This window comes from Ambystoma mexicanum, chromosome 12, assembly GCF_040938575.1.
Source record: "Ambystoma mexicanum isolate Mex_15411 chromosome 12, UKY_AmexF1_1, whole genome shotgun sequence".
Classification (NCBI taxonomy): domain Eukaryota; kingdom Metazoa; phylum Chordata; class Amphibia; order Caudata; family Ambystomatidae; genus Ambystoma; species Ambystoma mexicanum.
In genome coordinates, this window is record NC_090936.1 from 206,415,448 (window position 1) to 206,443,169 (window position 27,722).

The following is a 27,722-nucleotide window of genomic DNA, read 5'->3' on the forward strand; positions in this document are numbered from 1 at the left end:
CTATCATAGTAGTCAAAATGACCAAGGCTAGGTTAGGATAAGGGTTTTTGGAATAACGCCTAGAATGTGAAGGGATAGGGAGAATCTAAGAAGCAAGGAAAGGATGTCAAAAGGTTCTAACCTACGACTCTGCGTTACCAAATAAATGTTCTGAATAACGAAAACATTAGGATACTGGCTGTAGTTTGGCGACTATAGTTGCGTGACCTAATTAAATGATGAATATACCTCACCAGCTGTGAATAATGAATTTTGTAATGTGCGAGTGTGTGTTTTTATAATTTGACTCAAAACAAGGGAAAATATCGCTGTATGCTGCCTCTCAACGATTCACTGAGACATTCCACTTTTTGGCTTGGCAAAAGTGTGGTAGACTATAGAGGGCCTACGCATATTTTATGCATAAAAACATTCAGCAGGTCAGGGAGAGATAGGTGCTGTACTGCCCATCCTGCTGAAAGTTACAGTACAGTGCCATAGCATATAAAAAGCTAGTGTTTTTCGATCTGCCTTTCTGGGTCCTGAAGGGCCCGCCCTGCTCAGCTGCTTGGACCACTGGGTTGGTGAGGCAAGCAGGAAAAGAACAAGGAAACTCAAGTCCTTTTTGTCTCATGTGACTCACCTCCACGGCCTCATTGAAAAAATACTCACATGCTATGTTAGGGATCAGTCTGTTAGGGTGAAGGAGCAGTAATGCAGTCCTCTCTCACGCACTAGTATAACGGAGGAGCCAGGGACAGCAGGCATCCTAGTAGATGGCGTAAGAATGGGGGCATCTGATGGCAATACCAGGCTACGAGGTAAATAGCCATGTATTTAATGGCAATGGTGTGATTGAATATTTGATGTCAGCATCTACGCAGCAATGGTTTGAGTATCTTGTCATTTATTGAGAGTACTTGCAACGATGGGTGCAATGTTGAATGATCTGAGTGCCTGTGCATATGGTGTAATAACTGGGCATACAATAGCAAAACATGACACCTGTACTAGGATCCTGGCATCCGGTTATCAGTGGCACAGACTACATGGGAGTTAGAGGTTTTTGGTCCAAACAGTGCCCTCTGATGAATTCCTGGATGTTGTCAGTTCTCCCCAAAGGGGATCCCTTTCCCATGTGGCCAGGGAGGTGAGGCCGCTCCCCAACAGTCCCCTCTGGGGGGGTGGTACTCAGCGGGTGGATTTCATGGGAAGGGATCCCCACTATGGGACTAGGGAGATGATGATCTGGAGAGAACGCAGTATTCTACAACCTAAGAACCTTCCCAATGTAACCCTACCCATTTCCATGCATCTCGGTCAGGTTCAAAAGGAGCAAAATACTTGGATGAGGAAGAACCTACGAGAACTCAGGGAGATTGCTCAGACAGGTACTGGGACATGGTAGAGGTGCAAGGCCATGAAGAGCATTTCTGACAAGAACAATGAGCCTTCCAGTGGTTTGTGAAGGCTCATTGGAGAAACCATAGCAGAAATAGAAGGAGAGGCCCTGTGGTGTTATAGCCGAAGCAGTTGGAGGTCCATTTGAGGTACATTTTTGAGCTGCATATAGTGCCTCAGCCAGCGCACCAACATCCAGAAGCACAGCAAGGGAAACAAGGGAGCAAGAGGCACACCACGCATAGGACAGTGGCCGGTGGGGCCCTCGTCTCCATGAGCCAATCCTGAGGCCGAATAGAGGGCCAAAGAGTCCATGTGGATGGGCTCAGGGCAGAATGATCCTGGCACCAGGGCCAGGAGGAGGGTCATTTGAAACCCAAGGAGGAGGACAAACAGTGGCTGACCTCCGCATAGTTAGAGGGGAGTTCCAACCCCCGTGCACCATCAAGGGCAGACCCACAAAGCAGCGGAGGGAGGGGTTCCTACGCTCTGAAAAAGTGGCCAGAAGAGGTCAGAAGGGTGTGACACGATATCAGGGAGATGAGGAGGGGGCAGCCCCTGCCCCCCCCATCAGACCTGCCTACTCACTATGTCCAAAAACAAGGGGAAGGACATGCAAGATGTCCCCAAGTCAGTGAAGAAACCACAGGAAGGCAATCTGCAGAGACTCTGGCGCAGAGACAGCGAGGTACTGGCTGGGGGAGATCAGGGGGTTGGCATAGCAAACACCATTCAATCGCAGTGGAGTATGATGCGAGCAGAACTGTCCCAATCGTTGCAAGAGGTGAAAGGGCACATAACAAAACTAGAGGAGCGGACCGAGGCAGCGGAGAGCACCATACAAGGGGTTGCAGTAGACACAATGAAGATCGACGATCTGGTAGAGCAATTAGCAAGGGTCACGTAGAACCTCGATACCCAGAGCAAAGACCTTGAAAACCACTCGTAAAAGTCTAACTTCAGAATATAAGGCCTCGCTGAGGCGGTGGCAGACAAGAATCCATGCACGATGGTGCAGCAAGTGTTTGTGGACCTGCTGGAGGTGAAAGACTGGTCGGGGATAGAGCTGGACTGCACACCCAGAATGGGGCCAAAGAGGGGAGAGCTAGGGGCAGACTCAGATGTAGTGGTGCTATAGTGGTGGCCTTGCAAATGGACGGGCAGGAGAAGGTGCTGGCGGCTGCCAGGGGGGCCGGATCAGCCAGCTACATTGGCTCGGAAGATCAGCTATTCCAGGACCTAGCCCAGACCACCATGGTGAAGCGTGGGATGATGGCCCCAGTGGTGCGCGCCCCAATGCGGGGGGACATACGCTATAAATGGACCTTTCCCTTCGGACTAATGTTCAAATGGGAAGGGAAACAGCATTGGGTCACCACCTGCGAGGAAGGTACGAGGGTCCTGAAGATTGAGGACGAAGTGTCAGGGTAAAGGGAGAGGGACCCAAATGGCAGCCACTCATTAGTGCGAGCCGCATGGTAAGAACCATGAGAAAGAGGTTATTGCTTTGGATGACCTTCCTAAACATCAGGGGTCACGACTTGATTGAGGGCTCACCTGTTTCGGCTTTGTAAGCTTCTTTCTTGATGGGTCTGACTGCCCGCGTTTCTTGCAGGTGCGGGTTTCGCGGAGGTAAGGACGGGCTTCTTCAGACGCCACACTGTCAATGTCTGGAAGGTTCCGGAATTCCTGGGTCGATGTAAGCGGTCCGAGGGCAACCGCAAGTGCAGTCCTGGAAGGAGGGCCGCAGAAGTGGTGATTTGCAGCCGCAGTCGATGTCCGATATGCTCTGGGATTCCTGGGTGGAGGTAAGCGGTCCGAGGGCAACCGCAAGAGCAGTCCTGGAAGGAGGGCCGTGAAGACAGAGACTCGGCCACGGAGAGCAAGGAAGGCACAATCCTAGGAGCGAGCGCAAGGAACAACACTCGAGTAAGGAATTGTGAACGCATTGACACGCGCCGATCCGCAGGTGCAGGGCGCTTATCCAGGCTGGCTAGTAACTATACCATTGATCAAGGAGCAGTGCCCGCCATGTTGGGAGGGTGTTGGGCCCATTCTGGTGCACTGTTGAACGGACCAAGAGGTCCAAAGGGGACAGTAGCGAGGATTCATGACAGTATGCCCCCTCCGAAGCCTCGTTCCCCCTGGTTTGCCAGGATGTAACCGATGGAACCGTCGAAGTAACCTAGAGGCATTGAGGTTGGAGACTGGTTCCCAGGTTCGTTCACTGGGTGGGTAACCTTTCCATTCTACTAAGTATTGCAAATGTCCTCTTCTGTACCTGGAATCGCAGATTCGGGATACTTCATACTCAATCTGACGTTGGACGAGTAGAGGAGGAGGACAGGGGGCATTCTTGGTAAAGCTGTGGTAAGGTTTTAACAGGGAAGTATGGAAGACAGGATGGATCCTATTCCACGTTGGAGACAAATGCAGTTGATATGCCACTGGGTTGATTTTCTTGGATACAACGAAAGGGCCAGAGTAATGGGGTGCCAGCTTGTTGGGTCTTAAGTGTCTGGGAAAATATCGGGAGGATAACCAAACCTTGTCCCCAACATATTAGTCTGGAGCAGGGCGTCTCTTAGTATCTGCAAACCTTTTAATATCTTCCCTAGCCAAGGATAAATGGTTCAGGGCCTCTTGATGAACTGATACCAGCCGAGCAGTCCAGGAATCAACAGAAGGAACAGGACTAGGAGAGGGAAGCACTGAAGGAAGCACAGATGGATGAAACCCTAGGTTGCAAAAGAAGGGACGAGTCTTTATCGAGGAGTGCTCAGAGTTGTTGTAGGAGAATTCTGCGACTGGAATGAGAACAGACCAATCATCCTGAACCTTGGTGGAAAAGCAGCGTAGATATTGTTCAAAGGTCTGGTTTACCTGCTCTGTGATACCATTGGTTTGGGGATGCTATCCGGATGAAAGCGCCCGCTGAATTCCCAACACTTTACAGAGGTTTTTCCAAAACTTGAGGATGTACTGAGGTCCACGATCAGAGATGATTCTAGATGGCAGCCCATGTAGTCGGAATATGTGTTTTTCAAAGAGTTCGGCCATTTCGGGGGCTGAAGGCAATTTTGCTAACGGTGTGAAGTGAGCCATGTGGGAAAAGAGATCGATGGTTACCATTATGGCTGTATGACCCCTGGAAGGGGGAAGATCAACAATGAAATCTATGACTTCCCAGGGTCGGGAAGGAGGAGCAGGTTGGAGGAGCAGTCCTGCAGGTCTCTTGTTATCTGTCTTGTTCTGACTGCAGACGGCACATGTCCGGACATACAACTGAACATCTTTCAGCATCTTGGGCCACCAGAAGTTTCTTTGAATGGAAAGAAGAATACCACTGACTCCACGATGTCCAGAGTAATAGGTGTCATGGCATAGGTGTAATATACGTTCCTGTAACGACTGGGTAGGTATGACTAGTTGGGAACCCCGAAAAAGGAACCCATCCTTGTACCCGAGACCCCAGGGATTGAGTCCTAGGAATTCCTTCCTAAGGTCTGAGGTTGTAGTTTCGTTCTTTATGGCTTCCAAGAGGTCAGATGCCTGAGCAATGAACACAGTGCTGGGGAACATTTTAGGTAGGTCGGGCCTTTCCTGAGAAGGGTAGTCAGGACGTCTGGATAAGGAATCTGCGATGACATTTGAGTTCACTGGAATTTGAGTAATCTGGATTTGGTATTGAACAAAGAAGAAGGCCCATCGTGCTCGTCGGCTGTTTCTGCACTCCATGGATTGAAGGACTTGTAAATTCCTGTGATCTGTTTGCACTTGTACGGGATGAGCCGCACCCAGGAGGAGGTGACGGCAGTCTTTAAAGGCTTTTGGAATGGCAAGCAGTTCCTTCTCTAGCAATGAATAGTGAGTTTCGCATGGGAGCAAGGCCCGGGATATGTTAGCCACAGGATGTTCGAGCCCATCTTGGGCTTGTTGTTTCAAAACTGCGCCTATCGCATATTCAGAGGCGTCAGTCTCTACCAGAAAGGGTTTTGTAACGTCAGGTTGTATCAAAATGGGTTCTTGAGTGAACATCTCCTTAGGTTTTACAAAGGCGGCTTCTTGAGAAGGAGTCCATAGAAAGGGCGTATTCTTCTTGAGCAGTTTCAAGATTGGTTGAACGATGGCTGAAAAGGAAGGTATGAACTTCCTGTAAAAGAGTACAAGGCCCAGGAAGGATTGAACTTGTTTAACACAGCAGGGAACTGGCCAGGATGTGATAGCTTCAATTTTGACAGGGTCCATAGCCACCCCTTGGGCGTTCAGAACAAATCCTAAGTAGCGTACCGTAGAAACATGGAAGGTGCCTTTCTCTGGTTTGGCCAATAGGTGATGTTCTCTGAGTCGTCGTAACACAGCGGTGACATGATCCTGATGCTGTGTTGAGTTCCTGGAGTACACCAGATACACAATAACAGAGAGGAACAACATATCCGAAAAACGAGATCCATAAATCGCTGAAACACAGCCGGGGTGTTGGCTAGGCCAAAGGGCATGACCAAATACTCAAAGTGTCCGAATGGAGTTCGAAAGGCGGTCTTCCATTCGTCGCCTTCCTTTATTCGGACTAAATGATAGGCTCCTCTCAAATCCAGCTTGGTGAAAAACACAGCACCTCCGAGTGCTTCCAGAATATCAGATATTAGTGGTAAGGGGTATCTGTCCTTTCGGGTACATTGGTTTAGACCCCTGTAGTCTAGATAGGGCTATATCTCCTTGGTGTCTTTCTTGGGTACAAAAAACGAGGATGCCCCCGCAGGAGACTTGGATGGACGGATGGTGCCGTTAGCGAGGTTGGTATCCAGATATTCTCTTAAGGCCTTCTTTTCGGGTTCTGACAGAATAAACATCCTGCCAAAGGGAATTATTGCATTTTCTTCAGTATCAATGGCGCAATCTTCTGGCCTATGTGGAGGCAGGGTTTGAACAATGGCAGAGGAAAAGACGTCAGAGAACTGCTGGTAAATCTCAGGTACATGATTGATATTAGAGATGGTAAGAGAAGAGTCAGTTCTCTTGTCCACCTTGGATGGGTCTGGGTTGGTGGTAGACGTCAAACAGTGCGATAAACAATATGCAGAGCCCAAAAACAGAGAGCCAGCAGCCCAGTTGATGTATGGATTATACTTCTTTAACCAGGGCATGCCCAGGACCACTGGATAGTGGGCCGCTCTGATTATGTCGAACTGTAAGCTTTCTTGATGGTTGTGGATTGAAAGTATGATTTTCCTCGTTTGTTGGGTGATTGGACCCGAAGAAAGAGGGGAGCCATCAATCCCTTCGATTGTCTGAATGATATCCTTTTGTTCTCTGGGTATACCGTGTCTGGATGCCCACTGATCGTCCATAAATATGCCCATAGCACCACAATCTACCAAGGCCAGAACTGCCTGAGGTGCTCCAAATAAAGGGAGAAGAGTGACCTCAAGGACTACCAGGTTGCATCCTGATGAAAGATCCAGGATCGGAGGGATGGAGCGGTCCTTGTTCTCCAGAAACTGGGCTCCATTCAGGATCGGGAGCTGGCATTTCCCGAACGCCTTGGTGGTGCTATGGGACAGTTCCTAACCAGATGTTTGTCTGAAGCACAGTACATGTCCAACCCACTGTCAAATCTGCAGCTGCTCTCCTGATTTGAAATGGGACCTCTCATCGCTCCTAGTTGCATGGGTTCCGGTTCAGTAATAGGGTTTTCCTTTGATATTGGAGCCAACTGAGCCATCTTGGGAGGGGAACTTTTGGTCCTTTTTCTTTCTGCCTTTCTTTCTTGGATTCTGAAATCAATTTGCAGGGACAAATCCATAAGGGCCTGTAAGGAGCTTGGGTGAGCTATTCTAGCTAGTTCATCCTTTACTTCATCATTAAGGCCACGACGAAACAGGGTAAAGCATGCTTCGTTAGACCATTCAGCTTCCTTGGCAAGTTGTTTGGATCTGGTGACATAGGATAACATATTCTGAGATCCTTGGCGAAACTCCAACAGCCTTTCTTGTGCAGTATACACCTGGTCAGGGCGATCAAACATCTCTTTAAAGGTCTGGATGAACCCGTGGTAATTGTCTAACAAGGGATCTCTTCCTGAGACCAATGTTGTAGCCCTGGCCAGGGCATTGCCGGTCATATGTGCGAAGACAAACACCACTTTCGCTCTCGGGGTGGAAAAGTAGTATGGCTTAAACGTGAAGTGCACCAGACAGGAATCCAGGAATGGGCGGAGCATCTTAGGGGAACCATTGTACTTATCCACTACTCCACCTGTGGAAGCGCTGTCTTGTTAGGCTGAATCTCAGGACAGGACCAGTTGCTTCAAGGCAGCATTCTCTGCCTTGAGATTCTGTACCTCTGTGGAGAGTTCTTGCATTTCTCGTAAGAGATCCTGCATGGAAGGATCCATCTCTGCTGTCTTGGCAGACAAATGGCGTGTCAAACTGTCACGACTTGATTGAGGGCTCACCTGTTTCGGCTTTGTAAGCTTCTTTCTTGATGGGTCTGACTGCCCGCGTTTCTTGCAGGTGCGGGTTTCGTGGAGATAAGGACGGGCTTCTTCGGATGCCACACTGTCAATGTCCGGAAGGTTCCGAATTCCTGGGTCGATGTAAGCGGTCCGAGGGCAACCGCAAGAGCAATCCTGGAAGGAGGGCTGCGGAAGTGGTGATTCGCAGCTGCAGTCGATGTCCGGTATGTTCCAGGAGTCCTGGGTGGAGGTAAGCGGTCAGATGGGGACCGCAAGAGCAGTCCAGAATGGAGGACCACGGAAGTAGTGAGTCGCGGCCACAGTCGATGTCCGATATGCTCCGGGAGTCCTCGGTGGAGGTAAGCGGTCCGAGGGCAACCTCAAGAGCAGTCCCGAATGGAGGACCGCGGAAGTAGTAAGTAGCAGCCACAGTGGATGTCCGATATGCTCCGGGAGTCCTGGGTGGAGGCAAGCAGTCTGAGGGCAACCGCAATAGTAGGCCTGGAAGGAGGGCCGTGAAGACAGACAGACTCGGCCACGGAGAGCAAGGAAGGCACAATCCTAGGAGCGAGCGCAAGGAACAACACTCGAGTAAGGAATTGTGAGCGCATTGACACGCGCCGATCCACAGGGGCAGGGCGCTTATCTAGGCTGGCTAGTAACTATACCGTTGATCAAGGAGCGGCGCCTGCCATGTTGGGAGGATGTTGGGCGCGTTCTGGTATGCTGTTAAATGGGCCAAGAGGTCCAAAGGAGGCGGTAGCGAGGATTCATGACATCAGGGGGCTTAATTCCCTGGTTAAGAGGAAGAAGGTGAACAGTTCTGTGGCAGGGGAAGTCGGGAATTGTAGCCCTCCAAGAGACGCACGTTCAGAGGTGAGACAGGCATAAGCTGAAAATCAAGGGGTACTGCCATCTGTTCCAATCCAAAGCCCCAGGGAAGACGTGGCGTCGCTATTCGGGACATCCCAGGCTTCCAGGTCATAGCTACAGAGAGGGACACAGAGGGTCGATATCTGGTGGCCTCTTTCCAATGGGAGAGGGGGGGCATGTACATTGTATGCAATCTGCACTCCCAATGTGGAGCAAGATGAGTTCTTGCGGGCGACACTTGGAGACTTTTGCCAAAGGGAAGATAATATTGGTAGGTGACTTTAATCTGACGTGGGACCCAAGAGAAGACAGGAGCGCAAGGGTTTTCCACAAACAGGTGGCGCCATCTGCCTGTTTGAAGGAACGCATGGCCCAATTGGCGTTGGTAGATGGCTGGAGGGAACTGAGCAGAGGGCGGGGGGGAGAAGCTACACATTTTATTCCCACGTTCATAGATTCTTCTCATGGATAGATTACGCCTGTATTTCGAGGTCACTATTGGGTAGGGTTGTGGGGATGGAGCTAGGAGTGATCGCCCTGTCAGACCATGCACCCATGACGATTACCGTAAATATGGGGCATAAAGAACTAGGCCTATGGCGATGGAGGGTCCCTAGCTACATCCTTAAGGATTGAGTCCTATGTGAGGACATAAAGAAAAAATCTTGGATTACTTTGCCCTTAACGCGACCAGGTGGTGTAGGACGCGTTTAAGGCTACATTGAGGGGAGAGCTCATTGCGATGAAGTGCCAGAAGGACAAACAACTAGGCCTCTTACAGGAGGAATTGGAAGCTAAACTTAAACAAATAGTGGCTCAAATGGCGACTAATGCTGGGAGTACGCTGCAAAGGGAAAATCTGCTGATTAAGGGGCGATTCAATGTTTTACAGACTAGAGCTGCAGAGCATTTATTGCTCTAGCTACAATAGAGGTATTATGTCAAAGCCAATAAGGCGGATCGCCCGATAGCGAGGTTGATTAGGAAAAAAGAAGCGCAGAGGACAATCCTTAAAATAAAAGGCGGGGGGGGGCAAGAAAGCACTGCTGTACCTGACATCATTTCAGTCTTCGCAGAATATTATTTATCCCTGTACACATCAGATTCCCCTGAGGAGGGAGCCCAAAGGAAATACCTGTCCCAGTGCCCTCTCCTTAAGATCACTCCTCAAGAACAGGAATAACTTGAGGGAGACGTTACTGCCGAAGAAGTAACAGCAGCTATAGCTGCCTTGCCATCAGGAAAAGCCCCAGGCGGCTTTCCAGAGTGTTTCTACAAAACCGTTAAGAGAGGCACTGATACTGTGCTTAGTCCAGCTCTTCAAGTCTTTGGGGGTGGGGGCATGAGCAGGGTGTTATCACCCGGACATTGGAAGAAGAAAAGGTTGTGCTGCTCCCAAAGCTGTGTAAAGATGTCACTATGCGTTTTGTACCAGCCAATTGCCCTTATTTATCTAGACACAAAGATCTACACCAAGGTTCTGGCATCAGGCCTGGATAAGCTCCACCCCAAACTGATTGATCCCGACCAAACAGGATTTATTAGACATAGGTAGACCTCCAATAACATTTGGTGGGCCGGTCACCTGATTAAAAAGTAAATATATCTAGAATTCCTGCTCTTGGACTAGTGTTGGATGGCGAGAAGGCATTCAACCGGGTAGAATGGCCATTCCTTTTCCATTTCATGAAGGTTATGGGATTTTGTTCTAAATTTCTTTAAATGGTAAGAGCTAACTACCGAACTCCCTCTTTGCACCTGACAATAAACTGCCAACTTTCCCAGAGGATCATGGTCTCACGAGGCACTAAGCAGGGCTGCCCGCTCTCCCCGCTCTTATACACCATCCACCTGGAGCCGCTCTTGGCCAGCATTAGGGCCTCCCCGGATATTAGGGGGGATTCCCTTTGGGGGCGACAAGCATAGAGTTGCAGCATTTGTTGATGACATGCTCCTCTTGATCACAGAACCAGGTACCTCATTTCCAAGGATCTCGTGGGAAGTTATTCTATTTGGGGAGGTGGCAGGGTTAAAAATAAATGCACACAAGTCTGAGTTATTAAACTGGACTGTCCCCTCAGAAAACGTTCAGGAATTGCGGGTATAGCACCATATAGATGGCCAGAAACCGGCATTAGATATTTCGGGGTCCAGAATACTGGTTCTCTGGGTGCACTTTACCGTGCTAATTACCCACCTTTAGCGGGAAAGCTGCACCGGCTGCCGGCGGAATGGGCGTTCTTATCAATATCCTGGATGGGGAGGGTAAATGCCCTTAAAATTATGATTTTGCCAAAAATCCTGTACTATTTCACTGCCCTGCCAGTGGGGTTACCCCAAGGTTTCTTCAGGACCCTTCAAAAACATGTTGGGTCATTTATTTGGAACCACAAGAGACCCAGGGTAGCTATGCAGATGCTAATGTCTTCCAAAAGCAAGGGAGAGCTGGTTGTGCCAAACTTTTGCCTCCATTTTCTTGCGGCTCAAATTGGAGTGATCCGGGATTGGTTCAGGGATGATCACGGAAGGTCTGGTGTTGAATGGACAAAGCAGTGGAGGGCTCGTCGCTGGACGAGTTGTTGTGGCAACCCAAGGGGGCTAGACCTGAAAACATGTACCATAGCAGGATAGGGGCCCCTAGTGGGGGAGTCATGAAAAGAGCCAATGCTGAGGGTGAACTTGACCATCTTCCCCCGCCCTCTGATGCCACTGTTTAGGAATCTACAGTTCACACTGGGTATGGAAAGGGGTGCCTTTAATGGGTCCTTTCCACAGTGCAAGCAGGACTTTGGGCTAGATGAGGTGGAAGAGGTATTGCTACTCTCAACTGAGGCACTGGCTTACAAACCCAATGGTCAGGTCAGCAGCCACTAGGGATCTCACACCCTTTGAGTGGTTTGTAACAACTGGCACGGGGGACAGGCATTTGGTAGGAGCGTTATTTGTGATTATAGCAGAAGGAGCAAGGAGCCTTGTATGGCATTATATGGAGCAGTGAGGTAGCTGCTGGAGGGGGAACTTTGGACTTGCAGATATCCACAAGCTCACGCGGGCCATCCAGATTCAGGAGATGTGGGTTATGATAAAGGTCCAATGGCATCTCACCCCAGAAAAACTACATAAATTCTACCTAAGTGTGTCAGTGCACTGCTGGGGGGAGAGGGGGTGTCGAACTAAGATTGTAGAAGCATATCTGGGGGGAATTCACAATTATACAGCCTTTTTGTGACATGATCCGAGCAGCAATGAATAGTATTTTTGGGAGTCAAATGCCAGAAAACATAGGGATGGTCATTCTGGGAATGCGCGGGGTTCTGGAAAATCTACCCTCAAAAGCTCAAAGAAAGACATACGTTATCCTGATGGTGGCAGCAATGCTTGTGGTGGCACACACATGGAAACAAAAAACTCCTGACAGAACACAAATATGTTAGTAAAATCTGGAACTTTGTGGCACTGGAGTGGATGACCTATTTGATTCAAAGGGATCACCAAAGGTCTCTCGGACTGGGACATTGTCCTGCATCACCTGCAGCAGGACTCGTGGGCCACTTGGTGCCCGAGGAAAATTAGATGGCTGGGGCTGGTGTGAGTACTCGCTCCACTTGGGAAGGACGCCTTCACAGGAAGCTGGGAGAAGATATGGCTGAAGTTTCTAGGGGAGGCAAGGCCTATGGGGGCTGAGGGGGAGTTCTCAAACAGAGCAAGGGCCCGTACACCGGCTGGCAAGAGAGCTGGCAATTTACAGAAACTTGGGGACCGGGAGCCATCTACAGAGTTTATGGACTTGGGGAGGGGAGAGACAGGACTGGGTGCAATGTTGGTTACATGTGTTGGGATCTAGGGGGTGAGGGGAGAAGGTGGGGGCCAGAAGGGACAGGTGGGGGTTACATGTGTTCTTACTGTTGAACATGGAAATGAAAAACATTTAAAAAAACAAAAAGTGCATTGTTACAGTGCTGCCCTCACCAGCCAAAACCAGCTCCTTGGCACAGCACAAATAGACACACATTCTTTGACGCAACATTCACTGGCTTATTCACACACAGCATTCAGTCACTCATTGCATGAGAGGATCAGAAGTGACCTTCCCATACATTTTATATCCCCCTGCACCTGTTTCAAATAGGCACTGGGAAATGTTTTTCCCCGTGCTTTGAAAAGTGCACCTCTTTTGAAAATCAGGTTTTACTTGAAAATGCTCGTAACCCCCTTTCCACCCTCTGCCTTGCGCAGTTGTACATTTGGTGGGAAAAGAGCACCTCAATGTGCACAACTATGATGCACATATTTAAATGTCCTTTGTGCAAGGTTCACCACCTTTTTTCACAAATGACGTGAATGTCAGTTGCACCAAACACGTTTTGAAAATCGTGTCACGATGGTGTATCCCTACTGATCACTTCTTTATGCTGTATGTTCATTTCAAAGAGTGTGGTTCGAGGCGTCAGGGGGGGGGGGAGTCAGGAATAGGACACATGGGAAGGAAAGGGTGCATGGGTTTTTACTGTTTTTGCAGCAATTAACCCTAGATTTGCTCACGTGCAGGTACTGTGTAATACCATTAGCTCCAGAGCAGATACTGTGACGTCGGATCTGCAGCCACTGGGGAATCATTACTTTCTGAGTATGCACTGGAACTGGAGACAGTACACGTCTGCAATAATTAGCAGGCAAATGTGTAATATATAGACAATTACACCAGACCACCACGGTCTGTGTAGTAACTGCACAGAAGTTACAGCGTCTGCCAGCATTTCAGAGCCTGAACTGTACCGTAAATGAGCTTCGAAGCAGCTACTGGGTCTACAAACAATCTGTACTGTCTAATTTAAAAACCAGATGTTAGACAGTCACGTTCTTACAATATTTAATTTCAACATGTGAGGAGTACAATACAACCAATTACAGCTTCATATACAGCCTCTTACTTCAACGTGCATTTCCAGAGGTTGCAAAAGGGCTCCTCTTAACAATATAACAAAGGTGTAAGAATGATCTAAGTTAATGGATGCTAAAAGAAATGCATATACATTTTGTTATAAGAACCGGATCGCATGCACTCACCCAAGGCTGCCTGTAAACTGAAAAAGAGCGTTTGCAACAGGGAGGACTTATGTTGCTTCCATTATCATTGAAGCACACATTGAACGTCGCTATCAACATTTTTTGTTTAAAAGTGTGCCAACACTTTCTGAAATGCCTTTAAGGCGCATGACGTCTCACATATTTCTCAAATGCCTTTAAGTCGTCGTGATGTTTACACGTAGGAGTGGACGTCTACGTGCTTAGGCAGAGAATAATGGAGGAAGGACTACTCAGTGCTATGCACGCGCAGGTATTTTGAAGTGCCGGTGGATTTGTTTTTGTTATTTTGATTTTGGTTGTAACAGCAGCAGATCTTTGTGTGTCTTCTTGCAGATCTTTGTGTGTCTTCTTGCCTGGTAAGTAGTTTCCCCACCTCCCGCCGCCCCAAACAGAAGTTATTTATTGCCGTGTGGGTAGTTTCCGTGCCATGATTTCTGTAGCATTACTGCCTTAACGAGGTGAGGGGTTCCGATTTGAACATTGCACGGAGATGTGCATTACTTTACTGCTCCGTCGGCCAGATACCTTCCCGGCATTTCTTCCGCTGTCTGTATATGACAGTTCCTTCGTTTCCCTCTGTCTTAGGGTGACCAGATTTCCAAGACAAACAACCGGGACGACCATCAACATAAAAGAGGGACTACCCCATCGTAGTCCACCAATTACCACCCCTCCACCAACACGCCCCAACAACCACCCCTCCAACCATATTTCCAGCACTTCTCCTTTCTCTGAACTGTATATGATGTCATTTGTGCAGTTTATTCTATGCATCTTGGCATGTTAACTCAAAACGAGCGTTAGCTCTAATTGATATTACATTGCTTGCTGTATAGCGATTTCCAAGCCAGTCTCTGTGGCAGTCAGTAAGTGTTGCGACTTGTAACTGAGGTTGGAACCACAAGCCTCCAACTTCAAAATTCTTAAGTGTTGTGAAAAATTACGATTTTAATCACCCTAGCCACCCAACCATGCAAACCCCCGGACGGGGTTTCTAAAAAAAAATTTGTTCGTTGTTTTAATCAAGTAAACTTGATTTTTCAACAAATAGTTACAAAAAGTTTAAAATTCTTTTCATCATCTGTAACATTTATAAGTTATACAATTGTGAAAAAGAGAGAATCATTAAGATGTCATGTGTAAATACTTCAAGGAAGAAGAAAATGTACATGACACTTCTAAAAACAATAATGGCTCCAAATAAAGTAAAAAAAAAAAAACGCTTCATTCATAGTCAAAAAAGTGTAAAAACAATCACTTAATCACAATTTACTTTGGTTTGGTCTTTTGTCCATAAGTTTCAAGCTATACAGGAAGTTCAGAATAGCATATTTTACCGACTGCCTGTTAGACTATGGGAGTTGTTGTTCCATTCTATCACTAGTAGTTATAACATGATCCTGTAATAAAGGTTTCAGATACGTAATTCTTTGCATGAGTAATGGCGGGCAGTCTGTACAAAGATTTTTCAGTGTCTCTCGAGCAGATTTGCAAAATCGACAAGTTGGCTCACTCACAGATTTTAACTTACGTTTGTATAGAAGTTCATGGGTGGCCAAATGTTCAGCTGATGGCGCACTAAATCATCTCGCAATCGTGAACTAGGGAAAAATCATCAGATAGTTTTCAGTTGTGCCATAGCTTTTCAGATTAAAGGGAGTATCGATGAATGTGCGATATCGTGTACATGCACTACGCGTTTGTATCCAATCATACTCCCATAATCGTTTTTTGGCTTTATTTGGAATCTCTAATAATAATGATGTTGATATACCTATTTCACTCATGATTTCCTGCGCTTTTGTTCTCCAGGTCAAAGGAAACACATCCATTGAAAATAGGATATTTCGCAATGATGTTGATTAAACCAGACTTGTCGACCGACATTACACATTTTCTATAGTGAGCAAATTTTCCATTTGCAAATGGCATATAGAGACAACAGACCCAATTCATGTCTCACAATACATATAGGTTGAGACAGTGGCGGGTGCAAAACTCGCTTCCAAAATCTGCCCTCAATAACTGCCCAGTAATTATGATTTTTTTTTTCAGAGAGGCCTCAGTATCATGGGTTATAACTGGGACGAACTTTTGTTTGTAGTGAATTATTATTGGGATCAAGGAAAACTTGCAATACTTCTGATTAGACAGGCTTGAGACACTGCTGTTAATACTTTGTTTAAAACGATGATCATCAGCATTGGAATTCGGATTATGTGTGACAAAAGTGCCTAGGTAGATATATGACGACACTGTATTTAAGGTTGTCAGTTCTAAAGGCCACCGATGGGCAACATAACGCTGTTTTATTGTACCAAATTGAATTACCTTAGTTTTCGATATATTAATAGGTACTCAGCGGCCAACTGTATAACTATCTAGCATTTTCAGTAAGGCACGAAGACCATTTGCGGTCTTCGGGAACAAAACCATGCCATCTGCATATAGTAAGTGTTTAATTTGGACATCATTAATCTTCGGTGAATCTGTGATGGATGCAAATTCCTGTCCTGTATCCGAAATGAAGAAATTATATGACGCTGATGCTAGTAAACAACCCTGTTTTAGGTCACATGCGGTCTCTATTGGTTGCGATAGTAAGCCTTCATTGTTTATCCTGATCTGTATAGAGGTGTTTGAGTGCAGTTGAATGATCCACTTCAGGATATACCAGGGACAGCCTTTATCCATGAGTGTTTTTTTTTTTTAAATTTTATATTATAACTTGCGGTGAACTGCTTCGAACGCCATACAAAAATCAATGAAGGCCATATGTAGGGCTTGTTTCCGTTGATGAGCATGATGAATAATCAAATTTAAAGTGATCAACATTTATTGCAGTACCTAGGCCGGGCAAAAATCCTGTTTGAAATAGATCACGCAATTCACTCGAATCAAGCCATGAATGAAATTGTTTCAAAACAAAGCGAGCAAATATTTTGCCCGGACAATCGAGAAGGGCGATTGGGTGATAAGCTGCAGGGTCAGCCCTATTGCCCTTCTTGAAAATTGGGATGATGATTGAACATCTCCGTGAGTTGGGTATTTCCCCTACATCAAGAATATGCTTAAAGATTTGCAAGAGAATGGACGTCGAATTATGGGGATGATCTTTTAACATGCCATTGTGTAGACCATTCGCTCTTGATCGACTTAGATTTTTGATACAGTCTAGTATATCTGCATGTTCCAACCGAAAGACATGAGTTGATACTAAGTTCAGACAACTCCAATGAAAATCCGGAAATGGAGCGTGATGAAGATCTTTAAAATACTCGCACCATTTATCATTTGGGACAGCAGAAGTGAGTACAGCAGCCTGAGATCCTAGAGTGGCTACATTTAGACAATTCCAGATGCACTAGTTGATTTGGGTATTATCTGCCTCAACATTTACTCCCCATCTTTCTGATATTCGAGGTACCTTTGACTTTTCAGCCAGTGTCTATAAGTGGCTTCCAAGTTCCTTTTTAACCCTGGTCTATTAAGTGCTTGTTCATGTCTTAGATTGCGTATCGCCTGTCTGAGCTTTGCTTTTTTGTGTTTGCGTTCGGGGTCATAAATGTGCTGGTGCATTTGTCTGCGACTAGAATCGGGCATTTGTATTTGTTTGAAAATTTGCATCATGTTGACATAGCACTTGGGAGTGTTGGATGACAAGGAGCTGAAAGAGTCAATCAGAATGTTTATAGTGATCTAATCTCTTTGGATTCCATCGTAAGCTGATACTGCTATTATTCACTTGCAAAGAATGTAAATAAGTGTTTTTACTCAAAACCTGTTCAGAAGGGAATTCCAAGTGCATAATAAGCTTATCGTGATCGCTCATGGATGAGGGTGTTCCAGTCATGGTCTGCACCTGAGATAAACATTTATGGCCTGGCGCGTACCACATGACCAGGTTGAACGGGCAGGCACGTCACCATACACAGTATCATTCACCATGACGAACCCCCTTTCTCGCATAATTTTGCACCACAATCGTTCATCAGGCGTTTGTTTATCATTGTCGTCTGGTAAAATATGCAAGTTTAAATCACCAAGAATGATGGAAAGCATTATGCTAGGATCTGCAGTTATGTTATCCAGATGGCATAATGGATACATAAAAAAACATTTCATCTGATAGGTTCTGTTTGCTCCAGCATATGTTAATGATAGCTAGGCTTGTGCTACCTCGAGCTAGTTTTACGGCTTGTAAATGGGGGTGGGGGGGATATTTCACAGCAGTGAAACGGCTATCCTGCTTGACAGCTAGAAGAAGGCCGCCGGAAGGACGCCCTACTGTGTTTTTTTATTTTTTATTTATTTATTTTTTTACAGCAAAAGATGAGATAATTGTGTGCGAGGTCCAAATTGGGGTGAACGTGAGCCACGTCTCCTTTAATGCAACAATATCAAATCGACCCAAATAACTTGAGGCTGAGTTTATAAAAATGAGTGTAGCCCCTAGTGTTCCAGCAGAGAAGGGTAAGTGTATCTTTTCTAAACTCTTGTTAGGAGTTAGCCCCATATTCCTGCATTCCTGAAGTTATGGATGTTTGTCGAGGGATTGGTATTTTAGATGTATCATTTTGTTGTAAATGATATATCGTTGTTTGTGCTTTATCGGCTTTATGATTGCTCGGATTAATGTCTTGAGACAGAACAAAACCCAAGTCAAACAGACATTCTTGCCTGCCAAAGTAGATTGAACACTAGACCTGAACGTACATATATTTTAATTTCTGATGAGTCATTTTGATTTACAGCTCAATATCGGTGGTAGTTAATGCTTTCAAAAATGGAACATCAGTACAGATGTTTAATATACGTGTTCTACTAAGAGCGTATGTTGGAAATGGTGAGGCACGACACTTTAAGTTAAAGGAGTAAAATGGCAATTTACTAGCAGCACGTAGGTTCTGAGGGTTCGCAGCTAGTTTGCGTGTATGTGTCGCAGGTCATTTGTATGTTCTGTCTATGACTCTGCTGCTCGTTTGTCATGTTGAGACCTTGTGACAGCATACTTGGCTCAGAGCGTGGATGTTATTGCCGTTTTACACTCCCGGTTAATTGATTTAAATTCAAGCAGGTAGGAGTCAATAGAAGACTTTATGTATTCTCTTAATTCTTGTGCCGGGGTTGTAAATTGGGAGATAGGCTCCACGTGAATGCTATGATTAAGGACAGGGTTCAATACAGAACTCGTTTGAATCTGTATCTGTTTTGAATGCCCAGCCTCGACAAATTTGTCGTGATCTATATTGTTGTCGATGGAAATTTGGACATTTACAGGCTGCTTGATCATTTCGACAACAGGTTTTTCGGTCAAGTCCTTAGGGGACCTTGTGGTCTGAATGGCCTCTGTTTGCGGTAAAGACACTAATTGTGATGTTGGAGGGGAATGCAGAGTATATGCATTGATGGAAGTTCTTTCATCTCGAAGCTGAGTAATGATTGTCTCAACATGATTCTTCGAGTCTGGATGAGCTGTTAGGGATGTTGATCTATGATATAGGAATCGGGCCTCGTGACTGATATAGCTGCGGTTTTGGGAGGAATCAAAGATAAAGATGAAGTATTTATCAGAGTGGCATGCTTGGTTAAGGCCACTAAATCATCAAGTGGTTTATATAATGACACTGATGGAATCGTGTTGACAGTTATTTCAAGGGCTGAAGACTCTGAGAACTTCTCTAATCGAGAGGGGAATTTTTATACATTTTTGTGATTTGTCTTTAGGTTTGGGACAATGATTTCTTTTAATTTTTTTTGGGTCGATTTTTCAATTTCTTTTTTTTTTTCATTTTCTTCCACTCTTCTCGAGCGTTGGGTAGTTGCCAGTTTATTTGCTGACACGGATGAGGATGAAGTGAACATCTCAAAGATATTAGTTGTCTTTAATGTGCAATTTTGGGTTTAGTGTCAATCCAGGCTCAATCAATGGTTGCATGTTATCATCAAGAATGGCCTGGGGTTGCATTGAATTTCGGAGATTTGTTGATTCTTGTACTATGATGGACTGACATTTACGTGATTTTTAGCATTCAAAATTTCAGGTGGCCCATTCTCAGATGTAGGGTTATTGGGATCTCTGGGCATAGGAGTTACATGTTGAGTATTGTTTGTGAAAATGTGGCTCTTAGTCGCAATGGTGAAGTCCTAACCAAAATATTGTTTTAAGAGCTTTGTTTGGTAGGACCCCTTTCTATCTAATACCTCGTACAATTTTGCTATAGTTAGCAATGCGGTGTTCATTGCACTGAGAGTGTTGTTCAGTGCTGGCGCTTCCGGAAATGAATCGCTTGTCTTGGGTCTTATGTATAAAAAAATTCCGATGTTTGGTCTGCTTCTTGGAATCTTGTGCGCCGAGGGGTAGGCACTATAAATGATGGTGATTCATTTATGATTTGGTTTTGGGATTTGTCCGGGACTGGGGATAGTGTGGGATTAGAATGGATAGATTGAGGAGAGGGAGTGCTTTTAACAGGTATGATGGTGGCATTATGTGTAATATCTTCTTGTAGTTGTATCAAGTCACCAGTGTTTGAACAAATATACAATACATCAGAAGTAGGACAGGAAGAGTTATTTGATAAATTCATGAATTCCATGATATCCTCGTCCAGTTCGCCCATATTCATAGTTGCTCGTAGGCTTGGCGCAAGTTTACTTGGGCTGCCATCGAGCACTGTGTGGGTTCCATGATTGAGGGTAGGTTTGCTTTCGGCTGTAGGACATTGTTGGAGTGTATGTCGCTATCTAAGTTGGTTTCTTGGATAAAGGGACAAGAGGTTTGCATGGTTGGTTTTAGATGGATACTGGCTTGTATTTCTCCTGCAAGCCATGCAGATTCCATTGTTGTCCGTGACTTCTCCAGTGCAGCCATTATTCGCATTACTTTCAGTAACAGAGCAGTTGGTCTCAACCCTAAAGGAGGATCGATAGACCTCTGCTTGATTAGCTGTTTTAGGAACAGCCGACCTGGAATTAAAGTCCGTCGTTGTAGACGGCGACTGTAACCCCTCAGCTTTGCCCTTGGCTATCGGACCCCAGGCGCCGTCGTCTGCCGGCGCCGATGAATGCGAGACTGTCAACTGATATATTCCTTTTATGGGGGCATTAATTTATGGGGGCATTAATGTTTGAATGGTATCAGACTTCAGAAGTAAGGGACAGAGAACGTTGTAATTTAGTGCCAGCAGGGATGGCAAAGGGTAGAACTGATCGCTTTAAAGAGGGATGGGCCGCTGCAGCAGGCTGTCCCAAAATAACTCTCGGCATGCCTGTTTTCAAGGTATATTTACGAAGGACCATTATGTTCACTAAAGATAGGATAACACTTTCTTGCTAACACACAAGGTGGATTGGTAGCCTACCTGGAAATGGGTGTTGCCTTCGTTTCGCACTAGTTCGCGAGACAGCACCACACTTGGCACCGCACTTCACCACTGTGCGCGTGCCACTGCGCGGGCATGCTCGTGAAGTAGAATGCTGGGAAGGGAGGCGGGCTCAAGCCTCTGTGAACAAATAAAACAAGAGGACTAGTGATTATTACGTTGTGAAACAACAAACAGCAGACTTATTCCACAGACGTATTCTAGCAAGATTCTTGTTGATTGGGGAGGTTCACGCGTACCATTCGCATCCAGCCAATCGCGTTGCAAGAAGGTCCGTTGATGTGAAATTTCTAGTCCGTGGAAAGCAACCCAAACGGCATAGATGGAGCAGCGGAGGGGAGCGGGCCAGTGAGACAGCGCCACACTTAGCACGCGCAGTGGTGAAGTGCGGTGCTTTTTTTCCAGAATGAAACTCCCGGGACGGAGGGTGATTTCCCAGGACTGTCCCGGGAAAACCAGGACATCTGGTCACCCTAATCTGTCTCAGTGAATAGATGCCTGCATGTTCATGTATATTATCTAGTATACAGTGAAATCGCAGACTCCTATGTAGTCTTTCCAGCATTCTAACAAGTGAGTATTTTGCCTTAAAACTAGCCATACTGTAGACTAGAGGTCTTCAAACTGGGGGGTGCGGTCACATGTCTCAGGGGCTGTGCTCCGGGGCGCTGAGGAAAAATGTTTTGTTTGCTGCATAAAGGGCCACTGGCCTCACATGTGCAGTTAGTGCGACGTGATGATGCATGTCCATGAAACAAAAAATAAACACAGCCTGGACGCGTGCTTTCCTGCATTTGGATTGTGCGTCCAGGCTGCTTTGTTGCACTTTGCTCCTGCCTCCAGCACCGTCCTGCCTGTTAAGTGATGCTGCTTCTTTGCACACCCACCACCATGGTTTGAGGGGGGTGCTGAAAAGTGACCGTCTGGCCTTTCCGGGTCCTGAAGGCAGCCGCGTGGGGAGAGGAGGCAAACAGGGGCAGGATCACTGATGCCTGTGCCCCCCTCCCACTTTGGGTGCCAAGGGGGAGGGGAGGTGAGCTTGATAGAGGCGCGCATTGCCAGTGTTGAGGTTCCCACCTTTACGTTTGAACATGACTACACGATTTTGCCCTTGTTAACTGAGTGTATTTGATGCACTGGTTTCCGGGGACCACTTTGCAATAATAGAGCACTGATTACAAAGGTATATGATCACTAGTGCCTTTGTCGACCGACTCCCTAATCTACTTGAAAAGATGTCCTGACATTACGATATAATCTATAGTTGAGGAATAAACTCAAACATTTTGGCCGGCGGAACGTCCCTGGTGATTGAACCATTTGCAATAAATTCCATTTGTCAGAAATGTGACCACATATGACATTCTTACAAGAAACCCCTCTTCTCTCTGGAGCTTATTCCTAGATGATAGTAGATTATGTACATTCTAAATTGGAGATAAGGAAGGGGGTCAGAACATTATATGAAAGAGGCAATGCACATAAAATTATAGTACCAGTGAACCCCAGAAATAGGTGTTTGGGGTTTAAGAGGTTTCCAAAAGTTCTCTGTGAGACAATTGAGCCAAATCGCAGGTCTAATGTGGTTCTAGAGTAAGATGTGTTCGCCTTTTACCCCACAGTTGAGGCAGAAGATCAACCAACCACCAGATATACCATAAGTGACCTGCCCATACATCAGTTCCAGACAAGGGTTTGAGAATTAGTCCAGAAAGAGCTGGTTGAAAAGAGAACGCCTCTGCAAAGTGTGAGGAGATCCTCAAAAGCTCACTACTCTTGCAAATGGAGCCAATTGTAGGGACAGGACTCAAGAACTAGTATGGTAGTTTCAGAGAATTTGATTGAAATGGTGGTTGCAAAGGAGAGTTTGGTTGTTTGGTTTCAGTGTGGCTAGCCAAGGTTGTGGACTGGCTAGTACGGGGAACTTATGAATTGGCAAGGATCTGGAAAATGAAAGGACTAAGATGGACACCAGGGAGGACCCCCCTTGTTAATTTGCATATTCAAGTAACTTTGGGTCTCACCCTAAGTTACTAGGGCAATCCAGACGTGGACCCCTTGCTCACTATTCTTAGAGAGGCACAGATCCACCCTACTGATGAGGTCCAACCAGACCGAAACACGTGTCTGGGGTTTCTGTTGGTACTCTTGTTCAGAGGAGAATTGCCTAGCATTTCGGTGCTGGACTGCCCCAGGGCAGGACAAAGACTGATATGTTTGGGACATTTCTTCTCTGTGAAAGATAGTGAGCTAAAGACGCTGGGTAAGTCTCTCGTAACCAGGACTAATGTCTGGCAGAGGGACTCCCAGGACCCCCCCTTGTTAATTTGTAGTTTCAGAGAATTTGACTGAAATGGTGGTTGCAAAGGAGAGTTTGGTTGTTTGGTTTCAGTGTGGCTAGCCAAGGTTGTGGACTGGCTAGTACGGGGAACTTATGAATTGGCAAGGATCTGGAAAATGAAAGGACTAAGATGGACACCTGGGAGGATGACCCAAGAGGCAGACGTTTCAGCTGCCAAGGGAGTCTCCCACTGACAATACATTCACCCAGCTGCTGGCAAAAGCCAGCCCCCCCCCCTCAACTCTAGATGAGCACACAGTTGACAGCCTGCCAATCCAATTGGCTCTAAAACCTGCTAATCTGAGCAGTCAAGATGACGTTAAACGAGTGTAGAAAAATGTATCGGTTCAGGTTTATTCATATGGGCAGAAACAGTAGTTTTGGGGCATGCCTTGTGTTTCACACAAACAAAGGGATGGCCCAAACCAAAACGGCCAGGAGCACGGTTAAAATGCAACACCAACAGGATTCAAAATTAACTTTGGGTCATCGAGAGCTAAAACGGCTCCTGGGTGTTGGGCATCACCCAGAAAGAAGGAGCTACCGCTGGGTAACCAGGAGCGACTACCCAACGCACAGCAAATCTAATTTACACATGAGATGCTAACTTTAACTTCCTCCCTCTGGCAGCAAGCTATTACATACTCTGGCATCACAGGCATTTCTTCCTTTGAGGAAGACAAATGCAGTGTCTCTCCCAATGGAGTTCCCCTGTGGGCCCTTCTCTCAGGAGATCCTCCCGGGTACAATAGCAGTGCCCCTCACCCCCCCCACCCCCAGCCACCTGGGAGGAGACTTTAGGTAGGTTTTTTGTGAGAACTCAGCAGGATTCATCACACAGAATCATAAAGGTAAACTGGCACTGTTAAGAGACATACCCCCCTTCGTCTTTTGTGGTAACATGGCCTGCAGGAAGGCTATGAGAGGTGGGAACATGTTTCAGTAGCCACCCAAACAGCAATGTTTAACAGTCCAAAATAAAGGCATGGCCAATCAAGATTCTATGAAAATATATACTTTAATCAAACACCATGTACATTAATAAATAACTAGAAAACACTGTAAAACCCACCCCCTGTAGAAGGAACACAGAATATGCAAAGATGGGAATGATGTGCACACTGGATAATGGGACTGGGGGAGAAGGCAATAAAAGACCACAATTTTGAAAGCGTGGGTTCTGGAGGTTTCAATCCAGTCTCTAGGGCCCAAAGATGCACTGGGGGAGGGGCTTGGCAGATATTGATCAATAATACCATTGCAAAGATCTTATGGTTCGACTGCATTGAACCAGGCTTCTCAGTGTTGATCGCAGGTTCTCTTCAGTTTGAGGATGCAGCGGTCCAGCGGCAAGCTGGAGGCAAGTCTGGGTTGAACGGAAGTTTGCTGCATTTAATTGTCTACTTGAGCTGTGTGGATTCGGGAGTTTAAGTTTGGCAGTGAGCTGGTACCAGGATGCACAACCAGTGGATTATACGCAGAGGCTTGGAAGTCACTGTTTGGGGGACACCAGGGTTGGGTTGATCGACTTACAGGCACAGCGCTGACAAGGCTGGTGCTTCGGACAAACTCTAGTAATGCATGGTGGCTGTAATTCGTTGGGCGATGCAACTTTGTCCTACAGCTGGTGAAGTGGGGCACAAGCAAACAGCGGATCAAAGAACGATGAACACCAAAGGCAGCGTCAAAGGGTCCTAATAGTTCACTTTCTGTCGAACATGCTAGACCCACGGATTGCAGTGGGTTGATGTTGAAAACGGTGATCTCAGCTATTCTGGCTTCCAAGTGCTAGGACTCTCACTCAAGGGCCAAGTTTTGGGGAGGCTTGCACACACCTTCAGATGTCTAGCAGCAGGCGTCGCCCCTAATATTCCCCTGGGATGGTTGGGGGACAAAGCTCGGCTCAGCACACCTGCCTTCACCTCACAACTGGATGACTCTGGAAAGGACTGCTGTCCCAGCAGGATCCAATTAAATAGTCTTTTAGGATTGTAGACCAGTATGATTCAAAGCAGTGAGTCCCCTCGTAAAGGTGAACGTCCACAGGTGATTAGGGCCCAATCCCTGCTCTTAAAACGAGTGGACAGTACCGTTCTGACATCACACCCAAGTGCTTTGTGCTACAGGAAGTGGAGGGGGACAGGTAAGTGACCGGGAGGCAGAGAGCAACAAGATGGCAGAAGTTTCTCAAACTTGTACAGATCTCCCTTTGGCTGCACTAACCCGCCCGCCCCTTCCCTTCTCAGTAGAATCAAAGGCCTTCGGAAATGCAGCACCCATATGTGAAGTCTAGCCCTTGGTGAATGGGTGTGATTCCTATTCATAGGCTAGGTCGTGTGAAGTGGCAGTCTGGGGGGAAAGAGCATTACTGCCTTTAGACAGGAACGAGAGGCAGTCCCCCAAGACTATAGCCCTGCAGGTGGAACCTTGTCTGGAATGAATACACAGATGAACTGGACCCACAGGGCTGGTACGCATGATCAATTTAATATTTTTTTTTTTTTTTTTTTTTTTTTAAAATGTTTTGTTTGATTTTACAAACTTTTCATTTCTTCATAAAAAATAAAATACAACAAAAGAAACTAGACAAAGTGACATTATAAAATAGGAATCTCATATAATCCTTGTTTCTGCTTCCTTCGTGCGTTTCAAATGTCATTTGTTAATAGCTATCCAGAATTTAATAATTGTTAAAATTAACTTTTGATCTTGACCTCTTAACAGATTGTCCCATCTTTCTCTGGTTGTTAGTTGTTTATTTGATATACCAAAATAGTCTCTGTGTAGTGATCTTTGGTCTATCAAGGCCGTGCAGATCATAACCAAATGAAATAAAGTTTCTTTGTTGGTTGCAATTTTGCAAAAACGGCAGTATGGTGTTATTCTGTTTGTTTTATCAATCATAGCTTGATACTCTTGTGTTGGTAGGATATTCAGCCTAAATCGGAAGAACAGGTCACGAGTATAGCATTCCGGAAAGATGTTTAGATAAGCAGGTAATTCGTGTAAGGCTCTTGATTCTATTTGGCATTTTAGATGTCTTTTGTATTGGTCTTGATCACCGATGGTTTGGATCCAGTCGTTCGTCTGAATTTTACGTTTGGCATATTGAGGTCTATTAATTAACATTTCCTCAGATATATCGCCAGCTTGCATTTCCATTTTAATTTTAGAGCTCCATTTTGTAAGTGCTGTGATATGAAAAGCGGTTTTTTTTTCTCTCAATATTTCCAATGACGGGATCTTATCTTTTGTGATTATTTTTCTAAGAAGGTCCATTTGCTTCCATAGAACGATGGATTTAATGGATTGGAGAGCTAGTTCGAATCGTATTCTAGCCATAGGAAAAGATCTTGGAAGGGATAAGGTTTTTCTCCATGATCAATTTAATGTGGCTAGGATGGCAGAGAACTGGCTGTCTCTGCAGCTGTTAAGAGGGAACCTGTGCCACTAATACGGCAGTCGCTGGATACTGATGCATCAGGGTCAAGGTACACACTATGATTTTGGCATGGAGATTATGAAAGGGAATCTGATCAGCAGATTTCCCTTTCAGAGATGGAATTGCCAGTATCCTACCCCGAGACGGAATTGCCAGGTGTAGCTGGTAAAATTCATGCTCTATTTATTGTGGAAAGCATCTAGCAAAGTTAAACTTTGCCCTTGGCATCTTCAAGCACCAATATTGACTTCAGTCGCTGGTTGCTATACATATACCATGCTGCTTTCAGTTTCTCTGCTCCACTAGAAATCCATGTCACTTTTTGGTTAGCATTTTGAAGCCTATCATTCTAATTAAATGATATAAGAGATTGGTGGTAATGCGCTTTACACCAGTATACGTTTCACTCAACAGTTCACAACACTTTGTGCATAGATTATGTCTTGGCGAGCCTGCCCCTTATATGCAGGACGATGGATTGTAATCTCCTCCCCAGACCGCTATCCGATCATTCACCTGTCTGTCACTGGGGCCAAGTGGCTGGTCAATCAGCCCTGTTACATGTAGTATGCAAGAGTTGGTGAGCCTAGTCAGGTTATACTTTCAGAAGAACTTGGGAACTGTCCCTACAATGAGTTACCCTTGGGAGGGATTCAAGGTGGTATTGCAGGGAGGATCCCTATCCCTATAACTGGCACTGGGAATGCTGAAGACAATATGCAGACAACTGTCTGGTACTGAGCTGGAAATGAAGCC

General features: G+C 46.0%; 2 protein-coding genes across 11 annotated transcripts in view; one reads left to right on the plus strand and one right to left on the minus strand.

Annotated features, from left to right (window-relative positions):
* RMND1 (required for meiotic nuclear division 1 homolog) overlaps positions 1-13,893 on the minus strand; it is a 647,398-nt gene extending 633,505 nt beyond the window's left edge. The window contains exon 1 of one of the 3 annotated variants that reach the window (XM_069628317.1): positions 13,778-13,893. Coding sequence is in view for 1 of the 3 variants with exons in the window: in XM_069628319.1 (XP_069484420.1) it covers positions 13,778-13,876 (99 nt within the window). In the remaining 2 variants the exon portion in view is untranslated. The remainder of the gene's footprint in view (positions 1-13,777) is intronic. The other 2 variants (XM_069628319.1, XM_069628318.1) reach the window with 2 other exon arrangements.
* Positions 13,894-13,921: 28 nt separating this feature from the next.
* ARMT1 (acidic residue methyltransferase 1) overlaps positions 13,922-27,722 on the plus strand; it is a 440,514-nt gene continuing 426,713 nt past the window's right edge. For 2 of the 8 annotated variants that reach the window (XM_069628307.1, XM_069628310.1), the window contains exon 1: positions 13,922-14,048. The gene's annotated coding sequence lies outside the window, so the exon portion shown is untranslated. Of the gene's footprint in view, positions 14,155-27,722 lie in introns of all 8 variants that reach the window. The other 6 variants (XM_069628308.1, XM_069628311.1, XM_069628315.1 and 3 more) reach the window with 5 other exon arrangements.